A 16,935-nucleotide genomic window follows, 5' to 3' on the forward strand; every position below is an offset into this window, starting at 1 on the left:
ATGTATATTTCAGTCAGACTGACCAGACAATACTTGAATAATGTAAAGGCCTGGATGAATAGGTTCAAATTAACACACCCCCCCCAAAGTTGGCTACAAAAACTGTGTCTTTTTAACTGTCACTCGTGTTTGGGAACCCAACACATGGAATTTTGCACTGCACTCATTTTTTAAAAAAAATATTTTTATTACACAGACAATACCTACAAACAACAATAAAAAAAACAAAAACACACACAAAAAAGCATCATCACATACAGCATGTTGTTTGGTTATAGGTGTTTTAACATCCATATTCTCGAATAACATTTACCATCACAGATTTTTCATCTAGTTTAACTAAATACCTCACTTTTATTGTACAGTATACGTTCAATTACGATTAGCATTATTTTTTTCCAATAAATCATAGTTCCCTTACATTCTTGATTATCTATTTGATAACAGTATACCTTTATATAATCCCCATGTGAAAGAAAAGATTTTTTTTACCAACCATTTATATTTATATATCACTATTTTCCATTATACTTAATTCCACCAATCAAATATCAGGTATGCTTGTGTTCATTGTTATCCTTGTACCTCATACCTTCAAACAGAAATTTTATTCCTTCATTTTTCAACAAAATATACTAAATGGTCTCTACATATATATACCAATTTTTTAATTATTCCCTTATTAAAATTATTTATCAACAACAAGATATCATTGTAATATGTTCTTAAGGTTATACATTATATCACCAATCCTCTATCAAGTATACATAAAATCGTTGTTATCCTTATTCTTTTTTAAAGCAAAAAATTCTAAAGTATTCAATTCATAGATATATCAATTTTTCATTGTATCATTGTTAATCTATTTCACAGCATGATTGTGTTATCATTTAACTCCTCCAGTTGAAACATGAGTAAAACATTTTTCATTTCCAAGTTTTTCCCCCCAGCCACTGGTAAAACAAGTCCCATATCTTATAAAATTGCTCGTCCTCTTGTTCTCTAATTTCAAGTGTCAATTTACTCATTTCAGCACAGTCCATTATTTTTCGAATAACTTCTTCCTGTTTTGATATTGTTTCATTTTTCCAGTTTTTTGCAAATATGATTCTGGCTGCTATTAACACATTTACAATCAAATATTTTAAGTCTTTATTATAGATTTCTGGTATGATCCCCAATAAAAAGACCTCTGGTTTAAAGTCTATTTGTTTGTGTGTCATTTTCTCCAACCACATGTGGATTTTAGTCCAGTATCTTTTAGCTTCAATGCAAGTCCACCACATGTGGTAATATGAGCTCCGTATCTGATGACATTTCCAACACTTTTCTGATTTATTCTTGGACATTCTTGCAATTCTGGTTGGGGGTAGGTGCCACCTGTAAAACATCTTATACAAATTTTCTCTATATGCAGTACACATTGTCATTTTATAATTTTGAGACCACAGTTTCTGCCATTTCTCTAAATCAATCCTATACCTAAAGTTTTCCCCCCCAAGCTATCATAGTTTAAAGAAACTTGCTCTTCTTGTAATTTAACCTCCAATAAATATCCGTAATAGTTTTTTAATTACTTTTTCATCAGTACCTGTTAAAATTTTGTCTAACTCAGTCATTTTATTGTAAAAACCTTTTGATTTTCTATCTTCATTATATCTAGATTGTATCTGTACATATGAATACCAATTCATTTCTATCCCTTCTTGTTTCAACTCTTGGATAGATTTGAGTTCACCCTCTGCATTCAATATTTCAACATACCTAACTTTTTTTTCCTTTTTATATATTATTGGATATGAAAATGCTTCAATCGTTGATACCCAGACTGGAATTTTTAAGTAGTGTAATCTTTTTACCTTTTCCCAGTTTAATAACAAAGCCTCCCTTATATAATGTCTTCTAAAATAGCCATGTGCTTTAGTTCCCTTATACCATAAGAAAGCATGCCATCCCAACAGTAAATCATGACCTTCTACATTCAATAGTCTAGAATTTTTTAGTGATACACACTCCTTAATCCACATCAAGTTTGTTGCTTGGTAATATAACTCCCAATCAGGTAGGCCCAGTCCTCCTCCAATTCTAGCATCTTGTAACAATTTAAGTTTTATTCTAGCTGTTTTCCCTTGCCAAATAAACTTCAAAACTATTTTGTTTAAGTCTTGAAAAAAGTCCTTAGCCAATCTGATTGGGATTGTCTGGAACAGGTATAAAATTCTAGGTAAAATGTTCATTTTAATTGTAGAAATTCTTCCCATCATTGATAGTTGTAAATTTTCCCATTTCATCAGATCAGTCGCTATTTGTTGTTTTAGTCTAGTATAATTGTCTTCCTTAAGAGTACTGCATCTAGGTGATAGGTGTATCCACAAATATTTAACCTTACTTGTAATTTGAATCTGCAAAGTTTCTGACAACTCTTCCTTTTGTGTTGCTGGCATATTCTTTGTCATAATCTTTGTTTTGTCTTTGTTTATTTTCAAGCCTGTTACTTTTCCATATTCCTCTATTCTTTCTAGCAGTTTGGGTGCTGTTTCTAGTTGATCTTCAAGATTAAAAACTAAATCATCTGCAAACGCTTGTAGCTTATATTCTCCTTTCTTAATTTTCATTCCTCTTATTTCTTCTTCTTCTCTGATCTTTCTGTTTAAAACCTCTAATGTTAAGACAAAGAGTAATGGTGATAATGGGCAACCTTGTCTCGTACCTCTCTTTATTTCAATAGGATCTGTTAGTTCTCCATTTACCATTATCTTTGCTGTTTGTTTCTGATATATCATTCGTATGGTTTGAATAAATTTCTTACTAAAGTTCATCTGCTCCAGTTGTAAAAACATGAATTGCCAATTCACATTGTCAAAGGCCTTCTGTGCATCAAGGAACATCAAAGCCATTTTTTTTTCCAGGGTGGGCCTCATAATATTCCAAAGTATTCAAAATCATTCTCATATTATCTTTAATTTGTCTCTTAGGTAAAAAGCCATTTTGATCTGAGTGGATGAAGCTAAATATTTTTTAAGTCTCTCTGCTAGTATAGATGCAAATAGCTTATAATCTGAATTTAATAAAGAAATTGATTTATAGTTCTTAGTTTGTGTTAAATCGGTCTCTTCCTTGGGTAGCAATGTAATATATGCTTCTGACCATGACGTTGGTATTTTACTCTCAAATATCACTTCATTCATGACTTGTAGGAATGGGAGAATCAAAATTTCTTCAAATATTCTATAGAATTCCACAGGTAGTCCATCCGGTCCTGGGGCTTTCCCATTATTTTGTTTTTTAAGTGCATCCGTTAGCTCTATCATTGCTATTTTACTTTCTAGCATTGTTCTAGTTTCATCTGATATCTGGGGAAGATTGGCATCCTGTAAGTACTTTTTGACTCCTCCCTCCTCCACCTTCTCTTGTTCGTAGAGCTTAGCATAGTAGTCTTGTATAATATTTTTTTTCTCAGTATTTCCATACTGAATTTGTCCTTGTTCATCTCTTAATTGGAATTTTTTTTTGTTTCTCTCTCTTTTTTCAGTTTATATGCCAACCACCTGCCTGGTTTATTTGCATTTTCAAAATAGTTCTATTTAGCACCTCTAATTTTTTGTGCCAGTTCTTCCTTTTCCAGTAGGTCCATTTTATGTTTAATTATATCCATTTTTATCTTAACATCCTTTTTTTGTGGCGATCTCTGTAATCCCCTTTCAAGTATTTTGTAATCATTATCTAAAACTTTATGCATTTGTCTTTTCTTTAAGTTTCTCTTCCTTGTATAGTCTATTATCAGACCTCTAGTAACAGCCTTCATTGTATCCCAAAGATTCTGCATTGATGAATCTTCTTTCCTATTTTCTTTAAAGAAAAGGACTAGCTCTTTTTCCATTTTTTGTACAAAGTCTTTTTCTTTCAATATGGTGTTATTTAATGTCCATCTAGATCTTGCCCTTTGGCCTTTCCATTTAATTGAAATTGGGTTATGGTCCGCCCAAGTGCTTGCTCCAATCTCAATTTGCCTCCACCTGTGTACTGGACCCGTGTCCCTCCTGGCTGGTTGCCAACAGCAGTGAGGTGACACGAGGCTGGATCCAGGCGGTTGTTACCGCCTCTCTTCGGGAGGGGCACTTCCCCGCCGCACTTAAAGCGTCGGTGGTGAGACCCCTCCTGAAGAAGCCATCTTTGGATCCAGCTGTTCTCAACAACTATCGTCCAGTCTCCAACCTCCCCTTTGTGGGGAAGGTTGTCGAGAAGGTGGTGGCCTTCCAGCTTCAACGGTCTTTGGAGGAAGCCAGCTATCTTGACCCCTTCCAGTCGGGCTTCAGACCTGGTTACAGCACAGAAACCGCTTTGGTCGCATTGACCGATGATCTCTGGAGAGCTAGAGATGGAGGCCATGCCTCCATCCTGGTTCTCCTTGACCTCTCGGCGGCTTTTGATACCATCGACCATGGTATCCTTCTGCGACGACTGCGAGAGGTGGGGGTGGGAGGCACTGTTTTGCAGTGGTTCTCCTCCTACCTCTCGGACAGGTCGCAGTCGGTGTTAGTTGGGGGGCAGAGATCGACCCCTAGGCCCCTAACATACGGGGTGCCGCAGGGTTCGGTCTTATCCCCCCTACTATTTAACATCTACATGAAACCGCTGGGCGAGATCATTCGGAGGCACGGGTTAAGATACCATCAATACGCGGACGATACTCAGTTGTATCTGTCTGCCCCGTGCCAACTCAATGAAGTGGTGGACGTGGTGAACTGGGGTCTTGAAGCCGTTAGGGACAGGATGAGGGCTAACAAGCTTGTACTCAACCCGGAGAAGACCGAGTGGCTGTTGTGTTTCCCTCCCAAAAATTCGACCAGTGTTCCATCGCTCAGGCTGGGGGGTCAAATTTTATACCCCTCAGAGAGGGTTCGCAACTTGGGAGTCCTCCTGGATCCACAGCTGACTTTCGACCACCATCTGACGGCTGTGACCAGGGGGGCATTTGCCCAGGTTCGCCTGGTACGCCAGTTGCGACCCTACCTGAACCGGGAGGCTCTCACAACAGTCACTTGGGCCCTTGTGACCTCTAGGCTGGAATATTGCAATGTGCTCTACATGGGGCTGCCCTTGAAGAGCATCCGGCGACTTCAGCTAGTCCAGAATGCGGCCGCCCGAGTGATTGTGGGCGCACCTCAGTTCGCCCACATAACATCTATCCTCCGCGAGCTGCGCTGGCTACCTGTTGATCTCCAGGTGCGCTTCAAGGTGCTACTCACCACCTATAAAGCCCTCCATGGTAGTGGATCTGCGTACTTGAGAGACCGCCTCCTGCCAATTACCTCCCTGCGACCTATAAGATCACATAGATTGGGCCTCCTCCGAATACCATCCGCCATTCAGTGCCGACTGGCAACTACACGGAGGAGGGCCTTTTCAGTAGCAGCTCCGACCCTTTGGAACGATCTCCCCGTGGAGATTCGTACCCTCACCACCGTCCAGACCTTCCGCACAGCCCTCAAGATCTGGCTATCCCGTCAGGCCTGGGGATATGATCACAATCTGTCCCCACCCGAATGAAGAATGAATGTTGTGTACTATTTTACTCTTATGTATTGTTTTATGTTTATTGTTTATACCCCCCCTCCCTGTTTTATGTAAGCCGCCCTGAGTCCCCGCGGGGAAAAGGGCGGCCTATAAATATTAATAAAATATCTAAAAAAAATAAAAAAAATATCTAAAATTTCTTGTACATTGCAGATCAATTCTGCTGAGGCCCATATAATATCTATTCTAGAAAATGATGAATGTCTATTTGAATAAAAAGTGTACTGTTCTTTTTTGGCATTTCTTTGTTTCCATATATCTTTTAGATTTACTTCATCTATCATCCCAAAGAAGGATTTCGGCAGCAATTTTCTATTTAGCTTTTTTGTTTTGTGTGTTTTATAGTCCATGTTTTGGTTCACGATGCCATTAAAGTCTCCCATCATACAAATATCAACATAGTCTAAGTCCAAAATTCTTTTATGTAATTTTTTATAGAATTCGTCTTGTTTTTCATTGGGGGCATAAATTCCAATTAGGAGTGTTTTTTTCTGTATTTTTTTTTCAAAAGTTTTATTTTCTTTTAAAACAAACATTTCATCATTCCTCAATCAGTGAGACATCGGAGTACAATTTTTTTGTGTGTCAAAATAGTTCTAGTTTACCACCAAATTCTTGTCTAGCCTAATGTATACCCCTCCCTCCCTCCACCCTCCCCCTAACCCCCCTCCTCCTTCTCCCGCCCGACTTCCCAGAACCCGTACACGGTATGGATTTTTAACAAACACAGTCTAAAATCTATTGAGAAAAAAGAAATAAAGAGATTAATGACATCTCTACATTGATCTTAGCTTCTTCTTGCTGATCTAACTTTAAACAATTTAAATCATTTCTGATCTTAAGCATAGGCTAACTGGAATTTCTTGGTCCTGTATTTATTTTGTATATAGTCAATCCATTTTTTCCAGTCTCGTTTATATCTCTCATTTGAGTGATTTTTAAGATATGCCGATATTTTAGCCATCTCGGCTAAGTTTGTAACTTTCAATGTCCATTCTTGAATTGTAGGCAAGTCTTCCTTCTTCCAGTATTGCGCCACCAACAGTCTTGCTGCCGTTATTAGGTGCAGAATCAAGTTAGGCTCTACCACTGTAAAGTCAATACTTATACCTAGTAAAAATAACTGAGGAGTAAACTTTATCCTTCTTTTAAAGATATTTTGCATAATCCACCATATTTTTATCCAAAATGCCTTAACCTTTTGGCAGGTTCACCATATATGAAAATATGTAGCATCGAGAAAGCCACATCTGCAACATTTAGGCTGTAAATTCGGATACATAGAAGGCAGCTTTTTAGGATCTAAATGCCATCTATAGAACATCTTATAAAAATTTTCTCTCAGGTTTTGAGCTTGTGTAAATTTCATATTTCTTACCCAGATTCTTTCCCATGTATCCAGCATTATTGGTTCTTCAATGTTTTGAGCCCACTCTATCATACAATCTTTAACTAATTCTGTTTCCGAATCCATCTGTATTAATACATTATATATCCTCTTTATATGCATTAAGCTTTGATCTCTTATTTGTTTAAACAGATTATCCTCAACTTGAATAAAAGCAATTTTTTGATCTATTTTCCACCTAGCCTGTAATTGCCCATACTGGAACCATGTTTGAACTACCTTCTCCTCTTTTAATACCTCTAAAGATTTTAGTTGTAGTACTCCCCTTTCCAAGATAAGAAGCTGTCTGTAGGTAATTCTATCCTGTTTTTGTGCTATATTCATATTTTCAATTGCGTGTCTAGGAATTGCCCACATGGGTATCTTGTCATTTAATTTATATTGGTATTTTTTCCAGACCCGCAGTAAAGCATTTCTTAAAAGATGACTTTTAATATTCTTGTCCAATTTTTTGTTGAATAACAGGTAAGCATGCCAACCATATACCAGATCGTGTCCCTCAATATTCAATATTCTATCATTAGTTAAATGAGTCCAATCACTAATTACAGATAGTGCCACTGCATCATAATATAGTTTTAAGTTAGGTAGTTTCAAGCCTCCTCTCTCGTGTACATCTTGCATTATTTTCATCTTTACCCTCGGCTTCTTTCCTGTCCATACAAATTTGTTGATACCCTTCTGCCATTCTAAAAGATTCGCATCTTTTTAAAGTATAGGTAACATTTGAAAGAGAAATAAAATTTTTGGTAAGATGTTCATTTTCACTGCCGCTATCCTACCCAACAAAGATAAGTGCAATTTCTCCCATTTTTTCATCTCTTTCTGTATACTATGCCAAAGTGGTTTATAAGTATGCTCATATAGTTTCCCATTTGAAGTTAAGATGTTAACTCCAAGATATTTGACTTTTTTAACTACCTCACATCCTAGCATCACTCCTAGTTCTTCCTTTTGTTTAGTATTCATATTTATAGCTAATATTTTTGTTTTTCCTAAATTTATTTTAAAACCAGACACTTGACCATATTGATTAATTGTATTCATTAAAACCATACTGGATTCCTGCGGTTGTTCCAATATTATGACCAAATCATCCGCAAAAGCGCGCACTCTGTATTCTTGCTGCCTAATCTTGATCCCTTTTAGACCCTCCAAGCCCCGTATTTTATTCAACAATACTTCCAAAGTTATAATAAACAATAATGGGGACAAAGGGTAGCCCTGTCTTGTACCTTTTCCAATTTGAAAAGAGTCTGTTAAACTTCCATTGACTATGATTTGTGCTGTTTGGCATATTGCTTTAATTGACTGTAAAAAATTATCTCTTATCTGCATTTTTTGCAATATCTTCAACAGAAATTGCCAGTTAACTCGATCAAAGGCCTTCTCAGCATCCAAAAATATAAACGCAGCAGGGATTTGGTTGTTCTTTCCCAAATATTCTAATGCATTAATAATTAATCTGACATTACTTTTCATCTGTCTCCCCTGTATAAAACCTGTTTGGTCGGTGTGTATCAATTGTTAAATAACCAGCATTAACCTATTTGCTAGTATTTTAGTAAAATTTTTATAATCTACATTAAGTAATGAGATAGGTCTATAATTTTTTGGTTGGGTAGTATCTTGATCTTTGGGTATCAAAGATATAAACGCTGTCTTCCAAGATGGAGGCACTTTACCTTCCGTTTGAATCTTACTAAATAATTCTCTAAGAGGTTCTACCATTTCTAACTGTAAATTTTTATAGTAAACCACTGTCAAACCGTCTGTACCTGGTGCTTTCCCTAACTTTAATTGCTTAATTGCCTGCAAAATTTCCCCCGAGGTTATTGGTTGATTCAATTTTTACCTGTGCTCTTCTCTAACTGAGGGTATTTTCTCTTTATCTAAATATTTGTCTATATCTAAACCATTAATTTTATCCCCTTTATACAATTCTGTAAAAAATTCCCGAAATGCCTTTTGAATCTCTTCCTGTTGAAACACCTCCTTCCCTCTGTAAATCAGTTTAGATATATTTCGAGTTTTCCTTTTTTTCCTAGTCTGATAAGCTAACCATCTGCCAGGTTTGTTTGTGTTACAAAAAGTATTGTGTTTTGCATATAATAAATTAGTGGCTACCTGGTCAGAGATCAACATGTCAAAAAATTGAGATTTTAATATGGTGATAGCTTCCTTAATCTTTGTATCCCCTGGATTCATTGTTAACTCCAGCTCTTTTCTCTTAATTTCCTCTTCCAATTCTGTTCGTTTTAACCCTTGTTTATATCTATGTGTTTTATTTATATTCATCAGCACTCCTCTCATATACGCTTTGCTTGCATCCCATACGAATTCCATAGATGTACCCTTATTCATATTCAAAACAAAATATTCAGATAACAATTTTTTACAATCATTAATATACTTTTCATATCTAAATAAGTTTTCATTCAATCTCCAAGACCTTGCCTGCACTACCCTTCCCAATTCCATCCAAACTGGGTTATGATCCGAAAGGACCCTAGCCGCAATCTTTGTCTTCTTGACCCTAGAAAGCAAATCATTAGTGATTAGTATAAAATCAATCCTTGAAAGGGATTGATGTCTATCAGAGAAGAAAGTGAAATCATATTCCTCTGCGTTTCTTTCTCGCCAAATATCTCTCAATTCAAAGTCGTCCATCATGTCAAAAAAAGGTTTGGGTAGCTTTGCTCGCATCTTAGTATTTGGGCGAGAAGTCTTCTTATCTCTTTTAGTGTCTATCACACCATTCCAATCACCCAATAGTATACAGGACCTATAGTCCCACTGTACTAATTTGGCATGAAGATTTCTATAGAATCCGTCTTGCTGTTGATTAGGAGCATAAATTCCCAAAAGTAATGTCTTTTTCCCTTCTAGGATTAGATCTAACGCGATATATCTTCCGAAGGGATCTGCTTCAATTAATTCAGCTTTCATGTCTTTTCTTAAGTATACAACTGTACCATTTTTCTTTTCCATAGCAGAAGCTACAAAATGTTGACCAAGTTTTGAGTTAATCAGATATTTTTGATCAGTTGATTTGATATGAGTTTCTTGCAAACAAATTATGTCATTCTTAAACTGTTTAAGATAGTGAAGTATATTCTTTCTCTTCTGTGGAGAATTCAATCCATTGACATTCCATGTTAAGATCTTAGTTGTCATCTTTGGTTGGCTGAAGCTTTTTTAGAGCTTCCTGCATGGCCTGTTTAACCTTAAGCCTAGCTCCTCCCACTGCTTCCAGACTTGTTACTGTAGCTCCTTGATCTATGGCCGGTGATAGTTGAGGTTGTTGCCTTTTAGCTTGTTTCTCCATTTGTCTAGTAATCATATGTCTAGGTCTTTGTTCCATAACACCTTGCGCTTCTAGGGGAGAGAGATGCTCCATCTTATCTGATAGTTGTGTAGTTTGCTGTCTGTCCTGTCCTTCTTGTGGTCTTTCTCCAGGTCCAGATGATGCAGGATGTTCAGCCTTCAAAATGTTATGGTAAAAATCTCGGGCTTTCCATACGGAGTTGAGGCGATATCTTTGCCTATCAAATGTAAGTATAATACCAAATGGTGCGTCCCATCTATACTGTATCTGATGGTTTCTGAGTTCTTCGACTAAAATGCGTAGTCTCTCCTGGCTCTTAACGTTTGAGGTGGTATCTCTTTCAAAACAATCGGGTCTTGACCGCCAATTTGGAGCTTAGTGTTATAAGACTCTTGTAGTATCGTGTTTCTGAGCTCTCTTGTAGTGAAGTATATAACGATGTCTCGAGGAATCTGTTTCTGCTTTGCCACCCATGAGTTAACGCGATAAACTTTGTCGATCTGCCAGTCGAGCTTAGTCCTCGGTCTTCCCAACAGACGGTCAAAGGGTTCTGATAGAATCTGTTTCAGGTTCTCCTGTTTCTCTTCACGCAGCCCCCTTACTCTTAATGCCAGTTCCATTTGTCTATACTGTATCATAATAATTTCTTTTTCAGCATTTTCAACTTTTTGTTGCACCACCTCTGTTTTCGATGTCAAGTTGGTATTAGCCTCATTAAGATCCTCTAGACTATCTTCAATTCCGGAAACATGTTCTGTCAATACAGTTACAAGTCCCAGCATTTCATCTTTAATTTTAACAACCCTGGCATCAATTTTATCATACAACTCCTGTTTAAGTTCTTTTATTTCCCCTTTTATTTCTTTTATTTCTTCTTTTCCCTCCTGTTTTATCTCCTGTTTTATCTCCTCTTTAAGATCTCTAAGTTTATCTTCCATTTTAATTGTCTGAGCATTGAGAGCCACACTTAATTCACTCAAGAAGAATTCTTTGGTTAACAAGTCTCCAGCAGGGGGTGTAGGGAGCGGAGGCTGCGACCTTGTGCCAGGCACTGGGGATGTGCCCCTGAGAGTAGAGGGCGATGGTTTCAAATTAAGATTTGGTTTTGAGGCCATTCCAAGTTTTATCTTCAAGCAGTTAATAAAACTCTACTGGCCGACTGTGCAGCTATAGGAAGAGATGCTGAATTTCTCCCTTTGTTTTGAAATTTGAGGCTTGGCAAGGCTTTACCAAGGATTTCAGAAAATAAGCATTGTAACAAGACAGTTCAGCAGATTCATCACCATTTAAATTCCAGATAAGCAAAATTAATGAGAGAAAGGAAGTCTTGTAAAAATGAAACTAATTAAAAAGTTTCTGCTGGCCGATTGTGAGGCAGGGTGATAAATCACTCCTGTCTCCTTTGAAGTTTCAAAGTTCTGTAGTGTTTAACAAGGAGTTTAAGAAAACAATCATTGTTACAGGAGAATCCAGCCGTCTCGGCGCCATTTGAAAAGCCTCTAAGTAAATAGATTTTCAGAAGAAGATCTTGTAAAAAAAAGAAGCTAGGATCTTGATAAACAATTAATGTCCTCGTAAACGGATTCAGCTCGCATTAAAATCAAATAAATCAAAACTGTGAACTGAGTGGGAGAGATCTTACTTTGTACTGCGCAAGGCAGTTTGAAGTTCTCAGCACGGACACCGTTCTGCCTTGGGCTGGCCCCCCTCTCTCTGCAGACACAAAAGCTGCAAAAATCGAAGGGCATTTGCCAGCAAAACTATATCTTCTTCCCTTCTTGCCTGAAGGATAAGAAACCTGTTAGACGTCAGGTAGATGATCATCTAAACAGATACGTGACCAGGAATTCGGGAGCAGCTATTTTAAGCTGCCACCATCAGTAAGCTCCGCCCAGGAAGAATCTGTTTTTTTGATATCCATAATTTCCACCATCAAAATTCTTCCCTCTTCATCTGCATAAATTAGTTTTGCTGGAATATTGCCTTTAATATAGAAGATCACTCCTCTTTTCTTGCAGTTCGCCAATGTTGAAAACATTTTCCCAAGCTTTGGTTGAATTAGTAGATGTTAATATCCCTTTTGCACTGCACTCTACTTAATGCTATCATTGAAAGCTATCCAGAACCTGCACCTGGTATATAATTCAAGAGGATGGGTGATTATGGGCATGGCATATAATTTACTTCATGAACTGAAGTGTTTATCTAAATGGCTGTCTGTCTGTCTTTTGTAGTTTCTGTGAGATTGTAATGGCTGGCAGAGTAGGCTTGATTCAGGTCTTCTCTGTTAAGCCATTCCATTTGGTGGGATTCAAGGAGCCTTGCATGCTAGCACCTGCCATTGAGAACACCATCTCCCCTGAGATTTATCTGTAGATGGTATTTAAAAGAGACTTGAAATCTTGGCTGTTCCCTCAAACCTTGGCCTGAACAACTAGTGGGTTCTCTGCAGTGGTGGGTTCCAGATTCGGTTCCAATCGGTACGGTTAGAACGGCCCCAGAGTCACTGTGCGGCGCGCACATGCGTTGTAGCATCAAATGATGCTTCTGCAAGCCTCCGTGATGCTCCAGCTGCTCGGTAGAACGTCGCGCAGGAACCATATGTACCATGCATGTGCGCGGAAGCACCAAAATCTTAAAGCACAGGTAAGGAGTGCAGGTATACTGGGGCATAGTGCCTGCAACCCACCACTGGTTCTCTGTATTTCTTTTGAATAAAGTAGCTTTTACTTTTGGACATTTGATGTTTCCCATTTGTATTTTATCTCTGCTTTATTTCTACTTTTTATTCTACACTACACAATCATTATAGAGTTTGGTAACCTTAAACATCTTATAAAATTAGTCAGTCAATCAATACATCGTTTCAGCTTCAGGAAAAGGTTTTTTAAAGTTACATCTACATATGTTATCATGGTTTAAGACAGTGTTTTTCAACCTTTTTTGTGCAAAGGCACACTTTTTTCATGAAAAAAATCACGAGGCACACCACCATTAGAAAATTTTTTAAAAAATTAACTCTGTGCCTATATTGACTATATATAAAGTAATTCTCCCACGGCACACCTTACACTATGTCACGGCACACTTATGTGCCGCGGCACAGTGGTTGAAAAACACTGGTTTAAGAAATCTGGTTAGCTAATGATATAGTGTAAATTTTTGTTCATTTTTATTAGGAGCAATAGCTGATCTTGGAAAAAACAGACTAAAGATTTCAGGTATTAGCTCACATTGCTTTGAGTAGTAAAAGAAGAAGTGAGACAATCCTTGTATAAATAAAACAATCCATTTTAGTCATAGTATTAATAGATATGCCTACTGAGGCGACAGCACTGTTTCACATGAGGCTTGAGAATCCCGTTGTAGAGAATTGTATAAAGTTGACATTCCAGTGAAACTTTTTTTAGCTGCTGATTAAGAATTGCCAAAGTTAAGAACATATAGTAGTAGTGGCTAACTTAAGACAGATAAACCTCTGCTTAATGATTTAATATCTCAGATAATAAAGGATAATTTGTATTAGTGAGCTTTTGTTTTGGCTTTGCTGTTTTGTTCATAGATAACTAAAGCAATACATTTAAAGTATGTAATTTTAAAAAGGGAAAAGAGATGACCCAGGAAATCAGACCATTAGTGTTGGAAACTCAATTGCTTAGGAGAACCCTGGTGGAAAAAGCAAGTGGCTTCTTGAAGGGATGTCACCTGTACACCAACAATTGGAGCTTTGCTTTTTCCATGTTTCTATACACAGGTATATTGATTTCAAATTGGTATTTAGATCTGTTTACCAATTTAAACTTTTTATTTTGATACCTATGTTTGTATATTTCATGATTTCAAAAGGATTTATCTTTTTCTTCAAATCTTGCTTTAAAAATGAATCTTCTAAGATGAGAACGGTGAAAAGAGAATATATGCTAACTTTATAGGAGTTTGCATAGGAATAGATCCATGGAAAAGATCTATAAATGCACTATAAAATGTTTTTGTTGCATGCTTTATTAATTATTAATAAAACATGCTTTATTCTGTTTATTTTTAATACATATCATTTTTACTCCTATTGTTTTATATGACATCTTTAACAATTGTTTTTTTTCCTCCCAGATATCTGTCCTGTTTATACCTTACCAGAATTTGAAGGTTCTGAACCAGTATTTTCTTTCCCATACCTTACACATTATAATCAGGTTTTCTACAAGTGCAAACTAGGATTTGAACTAGTCAGTGAACATGAAACCTCCTTGGTGTGTCATAACGGTGCCTGGTTACCAAATGAAGACTTATGCAAAAGTATGTCTTTTTCTTACTAGAAAAATGCATCTGTTTTTGTTCTGTTTAAAGAATATTATAAGTCTTAAAATATATTTTAAAAACCACCAAGGACCTCCTATTAGGTGGTTGTTCTAATGCTTTCTTTGAAATATGCTAAAGTTGATAGTTCTGGCTGAACAAAGTGGAGGATTGCTGGGTGGTAAAAGAAAAGCTCTGACTCTGCTGACCTCTAGTGGTTATTTGGATTTTTCACCCTGACACTTGGTCCTACATAAGCAGTGCTATAATGGGAAAAACATCCCACAATTGTATAATGATATGGTTTTGATTAATCTTCATTAAGTATATAAATATCAGTTATTGTGTCTTGATTATTTGTGAATTTGTGATTTAAAAGATATCATGGGACTATAGGGCCTTGGTTTCTTTGTCCTGAGCTGACAGAAGAGAAAAGAGTTGGGGGATATATCATCTGATCCTGTGCATTTTTTACCATGAAGTCTCAGTTCTGACTCACTGAGCTTAATCAATTTATCTAGTAATTTATACATATATTTCAGGATAAAATTATAGCTTTTGATCTGTAAAGATCCACTCATGATTGAATTAAAATGCTCAATTGCTTCAATATTTATTTGGAAGTTGTGTATAGATTTGCAGGAAATCAAATTATAAAATTTAGTAGTGGATTTAGAATAGAAAAACCTTGAGAAGTATCACATGAGAAAAAATATTGAAGAATATTTGCAGTAATAAGTAGAACTGGGTGGTAATCTATTTAAATTGACAAAATATTTTATGTTTTTATGTGGTAAAATAATGTATTTAGGAAGTAAAGTGATACTGCCTACTGGATAACCACAATACTGCGACATACATAATTAAACTTAGTTCTGTTCACAATAGTGTCAAGTTTGTTTATATTTGAGTATCAGAAATATTCATACAATTTACACATATGCTCTCCTGCCTCCCCACTCCCCTCAGCAATATGTATCACAAGCTACAAGGGATAGATTGAGCAAAAGAATACATTAAATTTTATGTCTCGAGTTGTCTTCCCTAAGCTAAATGAAGAAATGTGTTTAAATATTATTACTTTGTATGCTGCACAAGAAAAAAACGTTTCTTCCTCTAGCATGCATGGTCCCTCTTGAAACACTTATTTTTTTGGTAGCATGAGTAGATTTAATTTTTCAGAATTGATCAATGTCCAGTGTTCATTCAAAACAGTTGTATTTTTTTTCCTTATATTGGTTTTGAATGTCATTTCCACATAGAAATGGTGAATATTTATATATTCTATATATATTGTATATTTTGAATGTTCTTTGGTTGAAGCATGTTCTTCTCAAGTGGGCTTTTTTAAAAACTACAACATGCTGAAAATACCTTCAGAGAAAACATCATTGGATAGCAAGTTGAGCAGCATATAATTTTTATAAATAAATATTTTGTAGTGTGAAAAAGGTGTTATAGCTTGTAAGAAAAATCTGTTAAGACTATATGAAGATACATGGTAGTGTTTGTAACTGCTATAGGGTTTTTTTTTCTACACATAGGATTTGTTCCTTTTCTCTACCTTGGTCCCAAATCTAAGTCTTTCCGTCCTTCTCTCTATTCTAAGAAAATACTATACTGGTTTTTTTGCTGAATAGAATGGAACACAGTTTTATATTGTCTGAAAAATTAAAAACCAACAATGATAACCAAATAACCCAACATTAATGGAAAAAGATTGAATTAAAGAGAGAATGTGAGTTGGACCTTGTAATAAGAGAGCGTAGCACTCTTACAGATCTTTTTATCTATCAGTGCATTCTCTGACATTTAAATGACAATTTCTGGCTTATCCTGAGGACACTGACGAGTTTCAGTTGATTCACAGTACTTATCTGGAAGCAAGTCACCACTTCCATTATCTCTTGGGCGCCAACAAAATATACATTTTTGTTGATAAGTTCTTAGAATTGTATGTAAATGTCCAAATACATTTTCCATTTATGGATCTTGATAGGGAAGTCGTTACAATTTTTAACAATTAATAATCCCCCAATATTGTCTAAACACTATTTGTTGTCTGTCTTAGTATTTATCCATGATCTTTTTGTATTTTTTTCTAAATTGTTTCTCTCCTCCCTCCACCAGGAATATATTGTGGACAGCCTCCTAAGATTACTGATGGATTTCATAATGGAACTGCAACCACTTACCCCTTTGGAACAAAAATACATTACCGTTGCAATAAAAATCTTTCCCTTATTGGGGCATCCTTTATGGTCTGCGGTATTAATAAAAATCTAACAGGACTGTGGAAAGAGAAACCACCCATATGCAGAGGTCC

At 36.3% G+C, this 16,935-nt stretch overlaps 1 protein-coding gene across 3 annotated transcripts in view; it reads left to right on the plus strand.

The window, feature by feature from the left end:
• The window catches only part of LOC116508919 (complement receptor type 2-like), a 65,021-nt gene that overhangs the window by 2,385 nt on the left and 45,701 nt on the right, over nucleotides 1-16,935 (plus strand). For all 3 annotated transcript variants that reach the window (XM_032217736.1, XM_032217738.1, XM_032217739.1), the window contains exons 2-3: nucleotides 14,424-14,609; nucleotides 16,740-16,931. In XM_032217736.1, the coding sequence (XP_032073627.1) occupies nucleotides 14,424-14,609; nucleotides 16,740-16,931 (378 nt within the window). The remainder of the gene's footprint in view (nucleotides 1-14,423; nucleotides 14,610-16,739; nucleotides 16,932-16,935) is intronic.

The sequence above is a fragment of the Thamnophis elegans genome, chromosome 5 (assembly GCF_009769535.1).
Source record: "Thamnophis elegans isolate rThaEle1 chromosome 5, rThaEle1.pri, whole genome shotgun sequence".
Taxonomy (NCBI): domain Eukaryota; kingdom Metazoa; phylum Chordata; class Lepidosauria; order Squamata; family Colubridae; genus Thamnophis; species Thamnophis elegans.